This window comes from Cyprinodon variegatus, unplaced genomic scaffold (assembly GCF_000732505.1).
Source record: "Cyprinodon variegatus isolate N-32 unplaced genomic scaffold, C_variegatus-1.0 Scaffold367, whole genome shotgun sequence".
NCBI lineage: Eukaryota > Metazoa > Chordata > Actinopteri > Cyprinodontiformes > Cyprinodontidae > Cyprinodon > Cyprinodon variegatus.
The window spans coordinates 124,323-147,141 of record NW_015150820.1 but is presented as its reverse complement, the minus strand read 5'-3'; the positions used below and the strand labels follow the sequence as shown (position 1 = coordinate 147,141).

At 36.8% G+C, this 22,819-nt stretch overlaps 2 protein-coding genes across 2 annotated transcripts in view; both read right to left on the bottom strand.

Annotated features, from left to right (window-relative positions):
• The window catches only part of LOC107092091 (beta-1,3-glucosyltransferase-like), a 136,277-nt gene extending 123,388 nt beyond the window's left edge, over nucleotides 1–12,889 (bottom strand). Inside the window, exons 1-4 of the mRNA XM_015386379.1 lie at nucleotides 12,688–12,889; nucleotides 3,638–3,802; nucleotides 3,226–3,341; nucleotides 1,207–1,474 (exon numbers count right to left, since the gene is read on the bottom strand). Of these exons, the coding sequence (XP_015241865.1) occupies nucleotides 1,207–1,474; nucleotides 3,226–3,341; nucleotides 3,638–3,802; nucleotides 12,688–12,889 (751 nt within the window). The remainder of the gene's footprint in view (nucleotides 1–1,206; nucleotides 1,475–3,225; nucleotides 3,342–3,637; nucleotides 3,803–12,687) is intronic.
• Nucleotides 12,890–13,128: 239 nt separating this feature from the next.
• The window catches only part of LOC107092090 (WD repeat-containing protein 49-like), a 27,951-nt gene continuing 18,260 nt past the window's right edge, over nucleotides 13,129–22,819 (bottom strand). The window contains exons 21-28 of the mRNA XM_015386378.1: nucleotides 20,088–20,250; nucleotides 19,858–19,953; nucleotides 19,705–19,760; nucleotides 16,961–17,093; nucleotides 16,819–16,858; nucleotides 16,348–16,436; nucleotides 14,092–14,276; nucleotides 13,129–13,813 (exon numbers count right to left, since the gene is read on the bottom strand). Of these exons, the coding sequence (XP_015241864.1) occupies nucleotides 13,805–13,813; nucleotides 14,092–14,276; nucleotides 16,348–16,436; nucleotides 16,819–16,858; nucleotides 16,961–17,093; nucleotides 19,705–19,760; nucleotides 19,858–19,953; nucleotides 20,088–20,250 (771 nt within the window). The 3' untranslated portion in view covers nucleotides 13,129–13,804. The remainder of the gene's footprint in view (nucleotides 13,814–14,091; nucleotides 14,277–16,347; nucleotides 16,437–16,818; nucleotides 16,859–16,960; nucleotides 17,094–19,704; nucleotides 19,761–19,857; nucleotides 19,954–20,087; nucleotides 20,251–22,819) is intronic.

The following is a 22,819-nucleotide window of genomic DNA, read 5'->3' as shown; positions in this document are numbered from 1 at the left end:
AACTACAATGATTAAAAATATCATACACTGTATGCCCACCTTTATTATTTATTTGTCATAGTGATAACATTTGTCATAGTTTTAACATGATCAGTAAACTTGGAGCCTTTGGAAGTTTGAAAAGGTACTTTAGCTTCCCTAATCAACTTATGTAGTTTTTAATATATAAACCCAAGTGGCTGAACTTCAGTAGATGACATTGGGTTCTTAAATCCTCAGTGAGATGCTATGTGACTGGCTATGTGAATATCAAACCTTTGCTTTGGATTTTGCTTTAGGATGCCCTTACAACTGTGGTAATCTCTGATATTTATGCATCTCTTTGAACAATTATTTTGTCCTTCCACTCAACTTTTTATTAACATGCATGCAAATATAATAACAGTTTAAACAGAAAGCTGCAGGACTATAAAGTCATCCCCATGACTGGTTACAGCATGGCATATCATTCTTATGTGATACTGAAGAAATTTAATTATTATTTCTCATAGATATTAAGTCATAATTTTAACTAAAAAGCTTAAATGAATGTATGATATGAATATAAATATAAGTTTTCCTTACTGAATTGAATTACTAAACAAATTAACCTTTTAACAGCATTCCCATTCATGGGTTTAACCAAAAAAAATGAGTAAATTAAGCAGAATGCTTCCTCTGGATCGCAGGGTCCAGCCTGCACATACTTAAAGTGGAGAAATAACACTTTAGTGCAGATGCACGACGCAAATTAACAGCTCAGATCTAAAGTGATAAATTAGAAACCACTTGAAGACTGCGGGGGACAAACCACCGGAGGTGGGTTGATCAAGTCCTGCAGGCGGAGCGTCGATCGAGTGAGGAACAAGCAGAGCAGAGAGACGGACACTTTCCAAATCAAAGCCCGTCATTTAAAGTGACAGAGCTTTCAACCTCTCCCCTGTAATTGACTCCAGAATAAACTTAGAGGAGCAGCCTGAGACCCGCATGGTCGCTGAGGAGCCAAACTCTTCAGGAAGTTGAGGCGGATCATGGCTCCGCACTTCTCCAACACTTGGAGAAATACGCTCGGCTCTCGTTCCGCTGTTTGTCTTCTGTTCTGTCAAAACGCAAAGCTTTGCCTTTAATCACACAACAGCACAAACTGTTTAATGTTTGGGCCGTGGGCACTCCTCTCACAGCTCCTGCGGACCCCGCCGTACAAGGATTAGAAAGTAAAGTACTTACGGAAGCAGAGAAAAATCACTTTGTGCGCGATGAGTGGGCTGCTAGACAGCATCCTGAGAGAGTCCTGTGACTGCTGTAGGCGGCGGAGAAAGCTCGCAGAGCATGGGGTTACTGGCACTGGGCTTCTTTTCCCAATAAAGAAAAAAAAGGGCTTATTCGCTGTCACACTTTGACGGTGGACGGGGAGTGGGTTTGTGCTGAGCTGGAAGGCATCCCCCAGCCTCTGTCCAAGGCGCAGGGACGCGCTCTGCTGGCGGGATGTGATCAGCTGACAGAAGGAGACAATCACAGAGAACACCCACAGCATGCTGTCTGTTGCTGCTTTTAGGTTATCTGGTAAACATGATTTACAAATATGTATACGTTTTTTTGTTGTTGTTGTTTGTTTTTTTGTCAATTTCATAAAATATTTTTTGTTTCTTTGTTTTTTGGTTGTTTGTTTAGCATATCTACTTTAAAAGAAAAGGGAAACCCTATCAAAGAATGAAGAGGAATAGGACCACTGGAAAAAAAATTTTAACTGATTTTTAAAGTTTATTTCAGTATACAATGGGGGAAAAGTCTGAATTCTGACTCTAATCTCAGAATTATTACTTTCTTCTCATAATTCTGACTTTTTATTTCTCAGAATTCTGTCTTTAATCTCAGAATTCTGAATTTTTTCTCATAATTTTGACTTTAATCTCAGAATTCTGACTTTTTTCTCAGAACTCTGTCTTTAATCTGAGAATTCTGACTTTAATCTCAGAATACTGACTTTAATCTCAGAATACTGTTTTAAATCTCAGAATTCTAATTTTTTTTCGCAGAATTCTTACTTGAAACTCAGAATTNCGACGTTGCAGAAGCATACCAGCAAAACTGGTTCGCGACGCAAGCGACATTTGATGTATGCAGTTGCAGAAGTATAATCCGCCCTTTATTCTTCCAGATTGATGAGTCTGACAAGCACTATCTCTCGGCACTGAGTCTGAGGTGGGGTTTTTGTGCAAGAATATACATTGTAAGGTGTGAACTTTCAAACCCTGCGGTTTCATTGTACAGTTTGAACTGTAGCCAAGTACAATGATTAAAAATATCATACACTGTATGCCCACCTTTATTATTTATTTGTCATAGTGATAACATTTGTCATAGTTTTAACATGATCAGTAAACTTGGAGCCTTTGGAAGTTTGAAAAGGTACTTTAGCTTCCCTAATCAACTTATGTAGTTTTTAATATATAAACCCAAGTGGCTGAACTTCAGTAGATGACATTGGGTTCTTAAATCCTCAGTGAGATGCTATGTGACTGGCTATGTGAATATCAAACCTTTGCTTTGGATTTTGCTTTAGGATGCCCTTACAACTGTGGTAATCTCTGATATTTATGCATCTCTTTGAACAATTATTTTGTCCTTCCACTCAACTTTTTATTAACATGCATGCAAATATAATAACAGTTTAAACAGAAAGCTGCAGGACTATAAAGTCATCCCCATGACTGGTTACAGCATGGCATATCATTCTTATGTGATACTGAAGAAATTTAATTATTATTTCTCATAGATATTAAGTCATAATTTTAACTAAAAAGCTTAAATGAATGTATGATATGAATATAAATATAAGTTTTCCTTACTGAATTGAATTACTAAACAAATTAACCTTTTAACAGCATTCCCATTCATGGGTTTAACCAAAAAAATAAGTATATTAAGCAGAATGCTTCCTCTGGATCGCAGGGTCCAGCCTGCACATACTTAAAGTGGAGAAATAACACTTTAGTGCAGATGCACGACGCAAATTAACAGCTCAGATCTAAAGTGATAAATTAGAAACCACTTGAAGACTGCGGGGGACAAACCACCGGAGGTGGGTTGATCAAGTCCTGCAGGCGGAGCGTCGATCGAGTGAGGAACAAGCAGAGCAGAGAGACGGACACTTTCCAAATCAAAGCCCGTCATTTAAAGTGACAGAGCTTTCAACCTCTCCCCTGTAATTGACTCCAGAATAAACTTAGAGGAGCAGCCTGAGACCCGCATGGTCGCTGAGGAGCCAAACTCTTCAGGAAGTTGAGGCGGATCATGGCTCCGCACTTCTCCAACACTTGGAGAAATACGCTCGGCTCTCGTTCCGCTGTTTGTCTTCTGTTCTGTCAAAACGCAAAGCTTTGCCTTTAATCACACAACAGCACAAACTGTTTAATGTTTGGGCCGTGGGCACTCCTCTCACAGCTCCTGCGGACCCCGCCGTACAAGGATTAGAAAGTAAAGTACTTACGGAAGCAGAGAAAAATCACTTTGTGCGCGATGAGTGGGCTGCTAGACAGCATCCTGAGAGAGTCCTGTGACTGCTGTAGGCGGCGGAGAAAGCTCGCAGAGCATGGGGTTACTGGCACTGGGCTTCTTTTCCCAATAAAGAAAAAAAAGGGCTTATTCGCTGTCACACTTTGACGGTGGACGGGGAGTGGGTTTGTGCTGAGCTGGAAGGCATCCCCCAGCCTCTGTCCAAGGCGCAGGGACGCGCTCTGCTGGCGGGATGTGATCAGCTGACAGAAGGAGACAATCACAGAGAACACCCACAGCATGCTGTCTGTTGCTGCTTTTAGGTTATCTGGTAAACATGATTTACAAATATGTATACGTTTTTTTGTTGTTGTTGTTTGTTTTTTTGTCAATTTCATAAAATATTTTTTGTTTCTTTGTTTTTTGGTTGTTTGTTTAGCATATCTACTTTAAAAGAAAAGGGAAACCCTATCAAAGAATGAAGAGGAATAGGACCACTGGAAACATTTTTTTTTACTGATTTTTAAAGTTTATTTCAGTATACAATGGGGGAAAAGTCTGAATTCTGACTCTAATCTCAGAATTCTTACTTTTTTCTCATAATTCTGACTTTTTATTTCTCAGAATTCTGTCTTTAATCTCAGAATTCTTACTTTTTTCTCAGATTTCTGACTTTTTATTTCTCAGAATTCTGTCTTTAATCTCAGAATTCTGACTTTTTTCTTATAATTTTGACTTTAATCTCAGAATTCTGACTTTTTTCTCAGAACTTTGTCTTTAATCTGAGAATTCTGACTTTAATCTCAGAATACTAATTTTAATCTCAGAATACTGTCTTAAATCTCAGAATTCTAATTTTTTTTCTCAGAATTCCTACTTGAAACTCAGAATTTTGACTTTAATCTCATAATTCTTGACTTTTTTCAACAGAATTCTGAGACTTTTTTCTTAGAATTCCGAATTTAATCTCAGAATTCTGACTTTAATCTCAGAAGTCAGACTTTTTTTCTCAGAATGTATGACTTTAATCTCAGAATTCTGACTTTTTCCCTTATGAAACTGAAATAAAATTTAAAAATCAGTTAACTTTTTTATTTTTTCAGTGGCCCTAATCCTTTTCTGTATGATGGAATTGAATTTACCTCTGGAGGATTAAGATTTAATTTTCTTTTTTTTTTTTATCCCCCCATAAACATATAAGAGGGCATAGATATGGGCACTGAGTCAAATTTGGGATCTCACTTGCAGTCATGCATCAAAACATATGGGGTTCTGGGCACCTATCCAAATAAAAACAACACTAATAATTGTGATGCATATTGTGTAATAACTAGTGTTTGAAGGCACTTATACCATCACTTAGAATTAGACAAAACTAAATATGTTGGCTGTTGATATAGTTTGAATCATTTTTATTCCCACTATTAGTTGATTTTGTTTAAAGATTTGCTTTTTCAAGCATTAGTATGAGTCCCGAGCAGTGTTGAGAATAAAAATGTTACAGACTGAGGGTGTCAAAGAAACTGCAGTAGTTTTTACTGAAAAAGTATCTAACTAATTACTTTTGACATACAATAGTGGTAACACATTTACTTAAAATCAATCAATGAAAGCAAATTTTCTGCTGCAGGGAGAGATTTTTTACTGCAGCAGCAGGGAGATGAGATTTTTTTCCTTTTTTTCCAGCGTTTTATTGTCATTACACTGTCACAAGTACAGAGCAACGAAATGAACTCTCTGCATTTAACCCATTCCATTGAGGAGCAGTGGGCTGCCATTGTGTGGGGTTAAGGGTCTTGCTCAGGGACCCAGAGTGGTATTCCTTGGGAGTTGGGCTTGAAGTCAGAACCTCTAGATTAGAAGTGCAATGCCCTAACCACTAGGCCACTCCCCGTGAAGGCTCTTGCCGAATGACCCACACTGGCAGCACATTCCCTCCAGCTGGGACAAGAACCCAAAATTCCTTGTTAACCACTTGAGCTAGCCAGCCAGAAATAGACATTCAGGACCATCGATTGGTTGAGGGAAGCTGAGATATGGGCATAGGTGACGCTGATTGGCTGAGGAGCTTCAATATGTGCAGTTATTGAGCATGGCTTAAATACGGACTGAGTGGAGAGATGATGGCTAACTGGCACTGATTCTACTATAGTATTCTGAAGTGCTTGCTCATGTCAAATGCTAAATGTTTCTGTGGTTTGTTCATTATATGTAGGAACAAAGATTTTATGTCTGTCAGTGAGAAGCAGTTCCAATCCAAAGAAGCTCCTCACATCGTATAATGCTGACTAACAGCTGACTGCCACCATGTTGCTTTTTACTTTATATGTTATTAACTTTTCTTCTGGAGGAATCTAACCACTATTTACTATTTTTGCAAGATGCATTTATTTTTGTAAAATGGCTTTATAAGGATTATTTTTCAGATTCATGCCTATTTCATAACCAATTTAAGCCTCTCAACATGCAAAAATAATTTTATTTTATTATGAGTAAAAAAAAAAAACATGTTCTAACTACATAAATATATTCCCGGTAATTTGTCACAGTACATACACTAAAATAGAGCAGATTAGTATACAGTGTTCTCAGATGTGTAGTCTTTTTAATGAAATATTTTATTATGGTCTGACTCATTATATTTCAGATTGAACTTCCAGTTGTCCAAATTCTAAATCTTTACCAGCTCAATTACTTTTTTGGAAAAGTTACTAGTAACTAACTAGTTACTTTTTAAAGTGACACCCCCAACACTAAGTGCACTGTGGAGAGAGATTTTTTTATAATTACAAAAATAACTTTATGTCCAATAAGAAAAACAATGATGCATTTTAAAAAATGATAATAATTCTAATGGTAAAATAAAATTTCAAATAAAAAAAAAATAGGTCACCAACATAGGTGCCATCTCTCTTCTGATATTTTAAGGATTTATGTTCGATGATGAGCTCAAGGACTGAGGTAAGAAGGCTTTCTTGCCATCATCCAAATGTTTAGATCATCACACATATTCTCTGTCAGTTTCAGGTCAGGACTCTGGCTGGGTGTCTCCTAAACTTTATTATTACTCTAACCAGAAGAACCATCAAATATAGAGGGATATTTTAAACCTTAATTTGCCACGGGTAAGCATAGTTTAGGGACAAACTCCAAATGTGACATAAATGAATAATTGTATACTCTAAAACCTGAAAAATGTGTTCAGTTGCATTTAGGACTTCAAATCCAGAGTAAGCATTTGTTTTCATAAATCAACTAATTAGTAGATAGAATCCACTAACATGTTCTCCCTGTATAAATGTAGATGTTCTGGTAAGAACTCAGAGATTTGTAAGCAAACAATATCACAAAGAGTGAAGACCACAGCACAGGAAGGTCAGAGGGAATGTGTTGCAGAAGTTTAAAACAGGGTTGGGCTATAAAACAATATCCAAAACTTTGGTTATCACAAAAAGCTCTGTTTAGGCTATCATCCAGTCAGGTAAATAATGCAGGTCTGTACAGCTAATAGGGAATTGCAGAATATCTAAATTGACCGAGTTTACAGTACGTAACAATATTATTTGTGAGAGAAACTGCCAATAGACAGATGGTAGCTCTGGATGAACTATAGAAATTTAACAGTTTGGATCAAAGGACCTGTCAGGAGGATAATTGTTATGCAGGACCCAGAGAGTCATTGAAAAAGAAAAAAAGCCATTTCAAATGCAACATTTAAATCATGCAATTTAAAATCCAATTTGAAAAGCATTTTTCAAATTGCCCAATTGAAATTGAATTTGAAGAGCAATTGTAAATTGTATTTATTATTCCATTATTAAAGTCATAGGGAAGCGGCTGTTCCAACTGTTGCATTTCTGAATTCTCCCGAGTGGTGCTCGACTTTATACGAGTGAATAAAGTGAATTTGATTGGTCGCTTATCAAGGGGGCGGGATTGTTATGGTGGAAGATTCGTCATTTGCGGCCGGTTTGTCGGAAGCATTTTGCTAAGCAGTTAGCAACTTAGTGCTAGTTGGTTCCCAATGGAAAATTACATTGGGACCAAGTAGCACACTGTCAAGGAACGCTATGGACAGCGGAAACATGCAAGAGGAAGAGAGTTTTGTCTCGGAGGTCATGAATGAGTCTCCTCCGTCTTACGTTTTTTATTTAGAGGAGGAAAGTGGGGAAGAACTTGTTGTGGAAGAGGATGCCAGGGAAGCAGAAGCTTGGTTTGGTGTAGAAAGCTTATAACCGTACATGTTTGAGCCCTTGCCTCAAAACACTGGCAGTTCTGTTAGCTCTACGCCTGTCGAAGACACAGACGTCCATCCCTGTGAACACTGGCACGTAACTCAACGGTGAAGTAAATTATTCTTATTTCAAGCGTTGCATATATTAGCTGCAACCGTTGATGATGGTCGATGTGATTGGTCGTATTTAGGTGTACAACTTGAAGTATATTTAACTGGCCTGCATAAGATTACGTAGAAAAAACACAGATTTTAAGACATGATTTTTTTTTTCAAATAGAAATGTTCTAACTTTTGGGACAATATTGTCTGATAAAGAGTCTATTTATATGACTTCCCTAAGACTTTAAATGCTGACATTAAAAATGTATATTCAAATCCAACTTCTAAATCAAGATTTAAAAACCAAAATTCAAAAATCTGATTATTAACACCTTTCTTAGTCACACATTTAAAAAGGTAATTCCTTATTCCATTTCCTTTTTATCTCCTTTTTATTTGCATTTTCGTTTTAATAAACCCTCTCCATTTACCTATTCTTGGACCCTTCTGGTCCCTGAGCACACTGAAAACCAGTTAAACCAATCTCAGTTGCCCCTCAGAAATAACCAGCTCTCTTATTGGTTATTTTGTGAACAAAGTTAGCTATAAGCTTCATGAAAAAAATTATTAAGATATAAGCCAAAAAGAAAACCAGAGGAAGTCACAATTGACAGTTGTGGTTAGATGCTGTCATGATATTGGCACTGATGACTGGATTAATAGTTCATTTCTTCCACCCAGGTTTCACTTGCCCTCATCTGATCCACCTATTCCAGCTCCAATTTATGCTGCCTGTTCCCATCCATGCCAGATTATTCAAGCAGAGTGTGAGAAGTATCTAGTGTACCCTGTTGTGTTTTGACTGCCTGATCCTGACCTTTTTCTGCCTCTGGATTCCTGAGATTTGCCCGCCCCTTTTCTGGTCATTTTTTGCTTGTTCCTGTGCTCGGACTGCTGTTTGGACTCTGCCTGATAGCGACCTTGAAACTGTCCCCTGACCCTGGCTTGGATATCCCTTTGGCGCCTTTGCATCTTTCTGATCTGGACACCTGCCCTGTCACCTGCTTTGGATTCCACCTCTGAACCTTCTGCTCTTCTGCGTCTGCTGGCTTCTGCTTGTCAGTCTGCTCTGCCTGATTCCTGGAACTCTCTGGGCGGCTTCCGCCTCATGCTGTGGAGAAATCATCCGACCACTCTGTCCTCTGGACACGGACACAACTAAGAACCAAAGAATCCAGCAAGCCGATCCCAGCTGACGAGCAGCGCAATCCTGAGCAGTCTGCCTGAATTCTGGGTCCTATTTTCTGAGCCTTGGCAGATGCAGGCCAAATCAAACCATTTAGCCTAGATACAAAATACAACTTATGATGGAAACTAATACTGCACACAGTCCTAAAAACACAATTTGTAGAGTTAGAGCATGACGGCATTGCTTGGATGCAGTAGAAGATAATAATTTTACTTTGAATCTCATTTTTAGCAATATCTTGGCTGAAAAGATGACAGACATTTCTAAAGAATCAAAGCTGGGTTCTTACCGAACATCTGTCTCCAAATAAATCTATTTTCATAAGCATGGCCTGACTCGGCTGCACTGGCATCTGCTTTGCTTCCCCTCGGATTTATTTTAGCTTTTAGGAACTGGCGTCATTGATATGTAGAAAAACAATAAACAAGGGCAGAGTTGGCAACTCAAAAAACATGAGTATTTGCCAGGTCTATAAATATGTTAATTTAAAGATTAGTATGCTTAGTTGCTTATTTCAATTTTCCTACTGTAAAATGAATGTATTAGTGTTTGCCGTTTTTTGTGCTGTTATATAAAAAAAAACAATTGCTTTCTTCTTTGTCGTCTTTGTCGTCTTTTGCTGCAAAAATAATAAATTTGCCATTTTGCAAATTGATGTGAGAGCACTTGAATATTTGTTGTCCTGTTAAACACAAGTATGATATTTAGTCTTATTAACCATTATAATAGCTGATATTCTTAATTCTTCGACACTTTCGAGGCAACTTGTGACTGTACTCTATTATCTGAATGCTTTTTCTACCGAGGCATTAAAATTCACTACAGAAGTTCTAATGTGTTTCCTTTTTCTCCTTTACAGTTGTGAATTGTATTATATCCCTAATTATCTTCTTTTAACATTGTATTATAATGGAGCTGAGAGTGGAATTGGAGAGAGAAATTAGCTGTGTGAAAGTAATTAATAACAAAATAACCACATTCTACAAACATTACAACCAATGCCAGCAGGTTTATTAAGTTAAGCTTGAGTTAAGAATTTCATTTCCAATTCAACATATGGCTGGTAAAATACGATGTAGACAAAATTATTGGTCTCCCTCATTTAATAAAAGAAAAACCTACAATGGTCACAGAAATCACTTAAATCTAATAATAATATTTAAAAATAATAATAAAAAATTCTAGGAAAATGAACAAATGATAGGCAAACATTTCTTCTTAACCATGCCTTAACAGAAAGTCTTGAAACTCATGAAACAGGCGTGAATCAAAATGATGGTATTATTGGAAATACTGAAAATAATTTGATCAAAGGGACATGTTGAATCAAGGTGTGTCCAATTGTGTAATCAGTCAGTGGGCCTAAAACTTAAAAAAGCTAGACTGGACCTTGACAAACTACATGTTGACAAGAAGTTATGAAGTTTGACAATGCATAGTTAAGCAATCATTTTATGAAATTTACGGTGGAGGTTTAGGCTCCCTAGTGTTGAATTACAAAATGGCACTGCTCATTAATGCAAGCGGGGCGAGAGCTAATGGCACGCACAGGCAAAGGGGAAGTACACATTTTAAGGAATGTCCATTGATGTACCATGTCCATTTGTTGACATTATTTTCAGCCTTTTCTAGAGGCTCCATCTTTTTTGTCTAGGCCTTTTTAATGAGTTTAATTCTAAAATCATTCAGTTAAAGCATGGTTGAAAAGCAGCGTCAGATTCAAGTCATTTCCGCGTGACCATTGTGGTTTTTTCTTTCATTTTAAAATTTTTTGTCCGTATATATAACTTACAGGATCAGTGTATCTGGTTTACATCCCCCTACTGTGTAATATCTCAGGTTTAATTTTAGAGGAGCAGATTTTGTGTTGCTCCATATTTATATGAAAAACATTGTGATGAATATGTCTTGATGCAACAAGTCTTATGTTAGCAAAAAGAAAGAGAGGCAGAAGGTGATTATTCCAGTCTACCAATTTCAAGATGACCTTTCTCTTCTTCCCTCAGATGCTGGTATTTACTGAGAATCCCTGAATAATTCACTCCCCATGCAGACTGAAATATAAGAGTGAAGAGTAATTATGTTTTTGAGTACAGCAAAGTGCTAATAGTTGTTGTACTGTAATCAAAAAAACTAATAAGATATGTAGAAGCTCTCTTCGAGTAATTAATGTTTTGATTCATGAAGTTGCACACCCTGCATACTGCTCGTATAAGAGATTGATGAAGGGAGTTCAGGTGTGTGCATCCTTTAGTTTGTGTGGGTGGGCAGGAAATGATAAATTGCAGGTTTCAGGATCTCGACGGATATTGTTGGGATGAACAGTCGACCAGCAAAAAGTAAAACCATGCTGACAATTTACTTGATGGACTGTACAAAATCCAGTTATGTCCAAACACTATACACTATAGCTCGCTAGCTGCATTTTTATTCAATAACATTTTCTTGTTTTTGCCTTTACAAGTATGACACCTACAGTGTATGCTTGTTACCATTACATCCTCATAGAATTATGATTATTAACCACTGACATGTTTAGGCCTATGTTTCCTTCTGCATGGTTAAATCTTGTGATGAGTTTCAAACTCTTTTAATAGCATTCTTACTGTCACCGAAGCTGCAAAAATACCCCTAAAGACCTAGACAAAAGGGAGTCAAATAGAAGTATAATGTTTTATTCATGAATTAAAAGGCTGACAATTCTCGAATAATTCAGGAATTTATTAATTATAAATTTCATGCAAGATCCCCTTCATTGAAAACAAGTAATAATGCATAAACTGCCAATAAAATATATTACATTCTTGCATTAAAAATCATTTTTATGCTTCTATATCAGAGCAATTAGGACTCCATATACATATTATCATTAAAACATCTTGCATAAGTATTCATATAACTCGATGCTCACACATTTAGAAAGCAATTGAAAAATATATATAAAACGTTCCTTATACGGTGGAGTCCTTTACATTGAAATTATTGTAACTATGTTAAAAGGTCACAAAGCTGACCTTGACCTAAGCATGTGTTTTATATAAGAAAAGAAAATTCCCAATGTCAAATCTTTAGTCAACCACATGAGATTGTTCCCTGAAAATACTCATTCTCACTAATTTTCAAACGTAGACCTCAGTACCCACGACACACCCATATTAAATGATTTCATTCCCTCCTCAGCAGCCCCCAAGGGTGCAGAGGCCCGTTAATCACAAATTAATTTAAGTCAGGTGTGGAACCATGGGGCTCAATCCAAATACCCAAAATTTATTAAGCACCTCAAAGCCAAGTGCGTCCACAGTTTCCATGATGCAATATCTTCATAGTACTGGCTGCTAGGAACAAGCAAGGACGCAGTATGCTTCCTGGCTCTAATGCAGTTAGCATAGGGACCTCCTGACAAACTACAGTATATGGTTGCCTACAATCCTTTGACGGACGGTATTAGTACAGCCCACCTCACAGAATTGAACTAAAATACATTAGTTTTGTGCATACACATGCAAATGTCAACATCTTTACATGACCTGGGTTTCATAACAGAGCTTCATACGTTTTCAACATTTGTGTATGTTTTTTTTTTTGTAGTTCTCCTCTTGTAGGCTGCAGTCAGGTTCGGGTCTGAACTGCTGCCTCTCCCAAGAACATCTCAAGTCTCGGCTAAGTGCGGAGCCCCCCTAACCCTAACCCCCCTGTGCACATGGTCGGTTCCACTTCGACGTGGCTGGCTGTCGGCTGAGCGCGCGGACTCGTCCCTGCAGCTCCTGGGGACCCTGGCATTGCGGCTGCTGGGGGATTTCCTCAGGTCTCTCCTCTTCCCTTGGTGGGGGGGCAGATTTCCTGGGTCTGCCTCTCCTAGGTGCCTTTGCTTTGGGGATCCCTTTGTGCATCTGGGGTTTTAGGTCCCCCGGCGCTTGCCTTGGTGCTCTGGGGGGGTGGGTCTTTGGCTCTTCACAACCACTATTGAGCATTTTTCCTTTAGATAAACTTTACATGCACAAGTGCACTCTCACAAACAACAGGTGCTTGTTTCAAATTACTCAGAGATTCATTTCCATACAGAAAGCCAATATTCTTATCTTTGGCTACCACAGTATAGTACATGTCAGATTAAATAGTACTACTTACACATCAGCAATAATATCAAGGTACCACTTTTTTGTATCTCTTATACTATATCCGTTGGTTGTGCTGTTCTTTTTACATCTCTCTTTGCAGGTGATGAAGCACACAGAAGACGTTTTATCGTTGTCTCCCTTTTATCTCCTCTTTCTTTCATCTTTTCTCCTTTTTCCTGTTTTCCCTTTTCTGTTCTACTTACATTGCAGTGTCCATATGATCTGCAATGCTCCCTGCATAATTATAATAAAGCTGTTTACATGCATGAATCAAGCGGAACACTATAGCAATAGCCATACTGCTCCACCTGTGAAAGCTAAATCTGTTGGGCCTATTTTTGGCATCAAGACAATTATTTTTATTGCCACATTGCCAGACAGGACACTGTTAAAAAATATATAATGATAATAATTTCCCAGCAAAAACCTTTCACTTGGTAGATTTGTTTTCTAGCAGTATTAAACTACATAACATAAATTGAATCATACCAATGCAATGACCTTCTTTCTTAGTGCTGATCAATACAGTTTCATCTATCGGTTAATTTCAGTTCCCCTGTGTGGCTGATGAAAGGATCAATACTCAGAGAGAGTTAAGGTGGTGCACAGGCATTCAGTTGCTCCAATGTCCTGAAGCCATTTGGGGAAAAGTTGTTTGATGATATGTCAGTATTCCATTCAATTTCATCATAGAGTCTGAAATACAGCAGAAGACAAAGTCCTTACAAATGTCAATCTGTGCTTTAGGATCGAGTCAGCTGTTAAACTGGCAATAAACATGTGCAGTGGTCTGTTCTGCTGAAATGGTTGAATTCCAGCCCAGACTCCTATTCCTCTGGGCAAACGTGCTCCTAAATCTCCCTCATTGTCAGTGTAACTGATGAAATTCAAAGGATCATTGGTTCAGCGTGACAGTAAAAAGAGTCAGAAAGAGGAAGAGCTCGGGTAATCATTTTTGAAATATTGCAGCTTACCTTTAGTTCCCCTTTATCAGTCTCAGTCACGTCAGAATTGATTGCTTCAGAGAGATGTGATTCTCTCTTCAGAATATCATGATTTGGCATAGTGAGAGGATCAATCAGAACCTCATCGGGGACACCAGGATGAATCCAGGATGAGGGAATCTGGACACTCCACATTTCAGGCTGACCAAATGTCCCTGCAGATGGAAAATTACATTTTAATGTATGTTCTAACAAATTGTATTTAATGGTGCTGAAAAATGTGACTATAAAACAGCAGGTTATTAAAATGTGATATTTCTGTATCCCAAGAGATTTTTTTCCCCTGCAATGTGCTTTCATGTAAAGGATATGATATTTTTTTATTGCCCAATATCTGAATTTGTCCAGTTATTACACAAAATCAGTAGATTGATGTTTTATAGAGGAATGGTTGGATTGCACCACGCATAATAAACTGTCATCTTTTTAACGGGGTTTAACTTTCAGAAGTTTTTAAACTCACTTTAAAAAATAAATTCACAGAGCTTTTACTGAATTACAGCACAATGTCTCTTGGGGGATGTTTCTGAAATTAGAGCCAATTTGTTTTTGTTACAACAATTTAAACTCAGATTAAAAGTCGAGGTATATGAACATATGTTTTCAAGTTTTACACCAATTTTTGAATTGGATTAAGGTCTGAACATTGGCAGGGCTATTGTAACTCATGATATTGTTCTGACCTATACTATTTAGTTTGGCCTCTTTCTCTCTATATACAGATGTCCTGATGTAAGGCAAGCCAATCCTGACTGTTCTGTTCTCAAGTCTGTTGTGGCTTTACCAGGTTCTCATGTAGGACTGCCTTGTGTTTAGCTCCAATATTCAGTTTCCAAAGAACCCTGACCAGGTTTGCTGTATCTGCTGAGCAAAGCATCCCCTTAGCGTGATGAAATCACCACCATTTCCAGTATGATATCTTCTAGTGAATAAGCTCTAAAAGAATAGCCTAGTAGACTAGCCCCACCCGCCAGAGGCCAAAATCCTTTTTGCCTGCGTGTTTGGTCTACTCTCGATCAATGCCCCAGGCCCTAGAACTGGCCAATCACAACGCAGAGATGTGCGTTGAATCTTTGGATGTAAAGCAGACGGGGTTTTGAGGGCATGACAACAAAGCTGCGCAACACTGGAGAAAGCACAACAAGGAAGATGGCAGCAACTATTAAACAGTTCTTGTTTGATTCAGCTTTGGAGTTAGTTTTGGAATCATTAGACTTGGGGTTTTATGTGAAACATGAGCAGAAAGAGGCTCTACGCTCATTCATTTTTAAGAAGGACATATTCGCCGATTTACCTACAGCCGTTTCACATGCTGTTTTTTTACACGACCCCATCAGCTTCCTATCGCGCTCATTGGTCATAGCGTTGGCCAATAGGCTCTGACATGGTTTAAAAAACAACTGGTTGTTCTCATCAACAATCTTCCGATGTCTCATTCATCTGGGCCAGACTAAATTACACATTTAAGCTCACATTTAGTCTGGTTTATCAGGCTACAAAGATAACTAAATAGGAGTACATGTGTGTTAAGAAGTTTGCATTGCAAAGGTTTTGAAAATATAATAAACTTTATAAATAAACCACACTTAAAATTTCAAAATAATGCAATTATGTGTGGCTATTAAATAACAAAATGTAGAAAAGTGTCAGGGTAGGAATATTTTAACAGGAAATGAATTACTGATGCCACCCCTTAACCCTCGTCTAGCTCCGACCTTGGTGACCGGTACTGTGAATAGTTCACCTAAAATAACCAAGTGTTTAGCTTAGCAGTCTTTTTTATGTCTGAGGGTGCCAAAGACAAAACACAAGCTCAGAGGTGACCGTGCTTTTTCTGTTGCAGCCCCTAAGCTGTGGAATGACCTTCCCTTGGCCGTTAGACAGGCCTCTTCACTTTCTGATTTTAAATCTCTTCTTAAGACCCATTTCTTTCACTTGGCTTTTAACACAATCTGATATGCTGACTTTGTCTTACTGTGTTTCTTTTATTTTTATTTATTATTGCTTTTTATGTTATTAATACTTTTACATACCAATTTATTTATTGTTTTTTGTGATTAATTATTTGTATTTTAAGATTGTGCATAGCACTTTGGTCCTGTTGGGTGTCAATCATGCTTTTAAAATTATTTTTGTATTGTATGGTATGGTATGGTATAGAATGGTATTTTATGGTATGGTATGTTAAACAGAATAAGTGGCTCAACTGCAACTGTTGACACCCACCAATGAACTCTCCTTGTGAGCTCCACAGCCTTACAGTTTGGTCAGTGGATGAGGTAAGCACCATTCGATCACTGGTAACAATCTGCAAGCTGAACCAGGTACAAAAGAAGAAAATATAATGAAACTGCAAGCAAGATATTCTCTTGTGATCATCCATAGAAAGAATTCAACACAAAGTGCAAAACTTAAAGATTCCAGTTAGTATTTAATAGCAGTGCCAGGGCCTGCTTGTCTCGTTTCACACACAGTTCTACACCGTACCTACAGCTGCAGAGCAACATCATGGCATTGCTGGTGCAACCGACACCTTACATTGGAAAAGATTGGCTCCATATGAGTGAATTAGATAAAAGTGGTAGGTATAGAAACTAGCTGACTGTTACTGAACCAGTCAACTGACATGTATTAGTTTCACAAGATAAAGCTGTGGGAGATTCATGGGTACAATGTGTACGTACGGATCGTACATACCTGGTAATTGTGCCAGTATGAGCACGCCAAAAATGTTCAGCTAAGAGATTTGTTTTATAAAAACAAGAGAGAGACAAAAAATCTGAGAATATTTTCTGATGAAAAGAGATAAAGTCAAAGGTGAGAGACGAGGGATTCTAACCTGTGGGTGAATTCTGCTCTGCGTCAAAAGCCTCCATGTTGTGAATATAGATGTAACCAATCCTGTCAGCAGCATATAGTAGTGTCTTTTCATCAGTGGTGGCCAGTTTTGTTATCTTTTGCTGAAATTTGGACTGTGGTACAAACATGATCTCAAATCAACAGAATTTTCAAGAAAACATCTGGTGTCACACATAATGGCTGAAGGTTTAAAACATAAATACAAATAAATCAATCTTTCTATATCTAATCCTTATTTTTTTTCCTTGACAGGACTTAATGTTTTACTCTGGGTGTTATAAGGACTTATCAAAAAGGCCATCTCTCCTTGCCAAGCCTGAAAATGGAAGAACGTAAGAATTGGACATTCAACGTCATTAACTCACTTCAAACTAATTAAAGCCACTGGTCTTGACTTGAAATTGGGTTGCAATAGGATAATCTTACTCTGAAACTAAAAAAGATTTCCAAAAATTACACATTAATAATACATTTTTAAAGAAAACGATCAGTAGAATCAATTGTTTTTTCTAAGAAAGCAAGTGGAACTGAATATTTGTTTTAGAATTCATACTTGTTTTTTTATTCCAATTTAAATGTCTGATTTCTCTTTTCCATCCTTCAAAATGGAAAAGACAAGAGGAGATGGACTGTTTGTCCCACTACTATCAGGAAAAGGATTAGGGTACAGGTTCTTTTTCAAAGCCATGAATGCAATCTTCCCCCTGCAGCGAGACACTCACAATCCATTTCACCATCACACAGACGCTCACGCACAGACTCAGTCACAACAAGATCACATACACACACACATATATCACTGCTGAAAAATAAACAAATCACAAATTCAGTGCATTTCATAGGCTGAGCACAGCTGCACTTCATGTAAATGCTTCATGCTGCATTTTTAAGTTGAATGTTTTCTGAAAAGGTGAATAAGGTTGTTTAAATATTTAATAGTTAGTGGTATTTCTTCAAATGGGTTCTTTTAACATTTATCAGGGTCTCTAAGTAAGCTGCTCACTTTTCGTTTTTGGATAAATGTTTTCAATTCTTGTTTTTGTACTATATATGCATTGTGATGTTATTACATTTTTATTACATAACAACAATAAAGACTCATAAATTTCTTTTTTTAAGTAAGGCAGATATGTGATGATGTTTATAAATCAGTAAATGGTAGTAGAAAAGGGTGTTACCGGTACTTGCCAAAATGTGCTTGTAATTTTAGTCACTGAAATCATTGAAAAGGTGTGAAACAACCAGATCTGTGACAAACAATGTTACAGTATATAAGATTAGAGGCTTCTTCTATAGCTCTGTTTCCATTGCTTTTCATAAGTCCGGATATTTTCAAAGCTAGGGTAGCATTTCAGTACACATTTACCTGGGTAATTTATCTTTCCTGGGCTTTATTGTCCCACTGCTTTGGGCCCGTGCCAAAGTTAGGGCTCACAGAACATTCCCCAGGATTGCAGAAGGGTTGTATTCATAATGACATATATTTTATATATACTACAGTGCTTTGTTTCACCAATAGTGGCTGTAGTGAATTCAAGTGTACACATCCTGTTTTTATAACTATAGCTAATTGATCAGCAAAGAGGTTTTAAGACATTTTTAAACAATAAAATAGATTGATTTGTTTATAATTAGATAGTAAAGGCATCAATTCCCTGAAACTTCTGACTGGCCTTTATATATACAAATTTGACATTTTTTTTTCGCTTTGTGCTGTAGATATATGAGATGTACCTTACTTTATGACAATAAAAGAAAACCAAATTTGCTATTTAATTTTTAGCAGTATTTGTAAGTGAATTATCTCTGTTCAGATGCTTTCCAAAAATCGGGGATTCAATCTGTAGACATTCAGCAAATGTTGTTGCAAGTGTAACTTTTTGTCTAGATTTTTATTACACTGGGAACGTTGGTAAACTCAATCCACATAAAATTGCATAAGTACAAGTCAAGTTCTCTTGCCTGGAAATAAATAAATAAATCCCATTTTCATACCTTTTGAAACAGAAAAAAGCGGTATTAAAATTGGATTTATTTAATTATTTCCAAATATGTTTCAAATAAATTTAAAGTACATTTCAGCCGATGGTTTGAGTTAAATATCATGTTATGATTCCTTTGAATTAATGTTCTGGGCCTTTCAGAGCGATGGGAACAGTAGGCTGTCAATATCCCCAGGAATTTCTTTTAGGCTTTGGGTCTTGAATGTTTTAGTGGAAAGGAGGGTATTATTTTAGTTACGCTTTATGAAACACACATTCCCATATGCATTTATCAGAGTTAATTTCGGAGTAACCAGTTTTAAATCTGAAAAAGGTGTAATGATTGTTATCCAATCCTGATAAAGCGTGACATTTCACAAGTTTCTGTGAAATGTTTCAACTTTTAGCCACAGTTGGTGGGTCTCTGAGGAGTGGAGTAACAGTTTTAATATTCCACATTTTTACAATGTTTCTTCTATCAATTGAAAATCTCATATAAGTTTTCATGTTCACCATTCTCACAGAAACAAAGTAGAGTGCAATATCTACATTGTTCACCTGCAGAGTATATACTGTACTGTATATCAACAACAATTAATGCCAAGCACAGTGGCATATTATGGATTAGCTCATTTCTGTTTTCGCTCATTTAGGACACAATAGAAAAATTATATCACTTGTTAGCCAAACAGAAAGAAAATGATGTAAATGAAAAAAGGAAGATAAATATAAAATGACTCACAACTTCAAAGCTGCTCACAAGCTTTTGTTCAAACACATCCCAGAGATTTACCCAACCTTTGAAAACACAAAATGAATAAATAATGCTGCTGTGAAATAAATAAAGGTTGTAAAATGTAATAATTCACAATTATCAGTGTTCTGAAAAGCTAACCTCTGACTCCAGGTGACAGAAGAGCAGTAAATGGAGAAAGCTGCAGCAGCTTTAGATTCTTGATAACAAACATGCTTGGGACACTTGTGTCCAGTCCTATTATGAAAAGAAAAGATGTATAAATTTTATACCAGTATTTATATCAATCAATCAATCAATCAATCAATCAATCAATCAATCAATCAATCAATCAATCAATCAATCAATCAATATATGTATAGCTATATCACCTTCAGTGTTTAGATCTTTAGCTCCAGGAGGTCCAAGAAACCGACATTGTATAGATCCAGAAGCTGTGTTCCACACTATGATTTCTCCGTTCTTGCTGCCAGTGACCAAAAAAGAGGGAGGACACTGCACTACGCAAAGGATGTCCTCCTTATGGCCATTTTTCTGTAGACGGAGTAAAACCCATTATTCTAAAAATGTTTATGTCACATTATCTTTATACAAAAATAAATAATTGCAACAAAAAATTAACTGGCATTACCCTTTATACGGCACTCAGTGAAATACTTTGAAAATCAAAATTTCAAGCCAATAGTTTTATTGGAATCCAGGACAAGACCTTGTTATCTTTGTAACATAAAAAAAAATGGATATTTTGATGACAAAAATCTATGTCAATGTAATACCAAGAAACGCCAACTTGCCCGAATATATCAAGAAAAATAACAAAGTGCTTCTATAAGACTAATACTAATAATTCATGAAAAATACTAATTATTCATGAAAAACACTCAGAGTGAAAGAAACACATTTTTTTGGTACAACATAACCTTAGAGGCATTGATTCTGATACTGGCACTTAGATTTTTCAGTTTGTACACAATTGTTAACTTAATAACTTTTCAATTAGGTTTTTACCTTTTTTTTTTTTGACTTGTTAACTTTTTTTCCCCCCAACTTAAATTACAGTAGGTAATATATCATTCAAGGGCTCATCTAATTGGTCAAATGCCAAAATAAGATGTACAGCCATGTAGCAGCATCTTTGCTGAATCGCTGGATATACTGTAGATCTTGTGCTTCTAGGCCTCACTGAGGGGGGCTCCATTTGTAAGGGGTACGCTAGTGATCAAAAATGCTAACTTGACCTATAAAGGATTAAAAATGGAGAACTCTCTATGAATAGAGCTGAAGGCTGCTTTTTAATCGCAAGAAAAGATTAAGCCTGTTCTGTCACTAATGGCAAAAATCTCATAGAAGTTTATTATTCAAAAAATCTGCAAAAACTATAGGTTTTATGGTTAATTGCTTTTCAGAAGCTTTATGTTGCTCATCTGTCCTTCAGAGAGGAAGTTTATCTATGCCATCTATAAAGCTTTCAATATCCATGTTTAAAGAGGAAGTATCCCTTTTTGTTTATCTTTTGAAAAAAGGAAATAAGCACATAGTAAATAATTTCTTTACCTTTTCATTTTCGAAATGAATCGGCACCTTGAGCTTCTTAGAGAATTACTAAAAGGATTTCTGGTCCTCAAAAGCTCTAATGAAAGATAGGTGTCTTATGAGAAAAATAATCTCACAATGTAGAGGGGGGACCTTGGTCTGTAATTATTTACAACGTTGCTTCGGCTTCTGGGGGTTTGTGGCACCTTGTTTTGATTTTCTTATGTTATAGAGTAACTGATGTGCTAGGAGTCTTTGCCCCAAGCTTCATTTGTCATTCAGATGGCCTCTAATTTACTGCAGAATACTTTGGTTTTGGCTGCAACACAATTGCAACACAACCCCGAATCATTATCCCTCCACCACTGCCCACACTAACACCTGATGTAAACAGAATATCCTAATATGTATTGTGTGCTTTTCTATGGCATAATATATAAAAGCTTTCTATTTTCAACTAATCTACCACTGAAACTTCACAGTTTATTCCATCTCAATAACTAATCTCACTACAGTCTCAATATAGTAGGTTTCAAACTCTGTGAAAATACAATCCCTGCTGCATATATGGTCATTGTTTATGTAGTTCCTGCTTAGCATAGCTCTAACAGATAACTCAATGATCTAAAACAAAGCAAACCAAATAAAAGCTGTTACAGAGGTGTTCGCCTCTCTTGATTAATTCAAAGTTTATTTGATTAGCATAGTTTGGTTGCTAATTTTCCTACAGTTATATGAGGCGGACATTTTATATTGTTGTAGGGAGTTTTTTCCAAGTTGGCAGACATAGAAGATTTCTTTTCCCATTACTGTAAATGTCAAACAGTCTCAGGTGTGCCTAATATATTCTACTCAGGTGCACCACACATGGATTAACAGCTTACTAGATGTCAACACCCCAGCCGAGCATGGGAGCCAACATCAAATGGTCTGAAAATGTACATAAAAAGCCGAACTGAAAAAACTAGCAGTGACTGTAGGATTTAGAGGCTAAAGAAGAAGGAGAGCCTTACATATGAAACGAACCATTGATCCCCATTCTGAAAGCTATTAATAGAATACCTAAGATGGACCCTCTGTGGATTATCAAGGGTTCACTTTTCTTTTTGGAGAGTGTAATGTAATATTTCAGCTCTGATAATGGGTTTATATTGGGATAAATCTAACCACCAGCTGCAATGTAAAAGATCTAAGGTGTTTGAAGATCACCTCAGCCAATAGATCGTACAGCATTACTGAGAATCAGCTTTCCCTCTTGTAGCACCTACAGAAAAAGCTGCAGCCTGCAGTGAGAGATAGCTGGAAAGCATGACTCAGATAGAGAACCTATAATCTTCGATGAACACCAGGTAATATAGGTGAAATACTAGGTGGCATAGGTGAAAACACATTGTATAGTTCTTAAAGCATAACTCGTTTTGTATTTTAAGGTGTTAGTCTGTTTTCAACTTGAAAAGATTCAAGTAAAAAAATATATATATATAGTAGAGTATATATGAAAATATAGTAGAGTATATATATATATATATATATATATATATATATATATATATATATATATATATATATA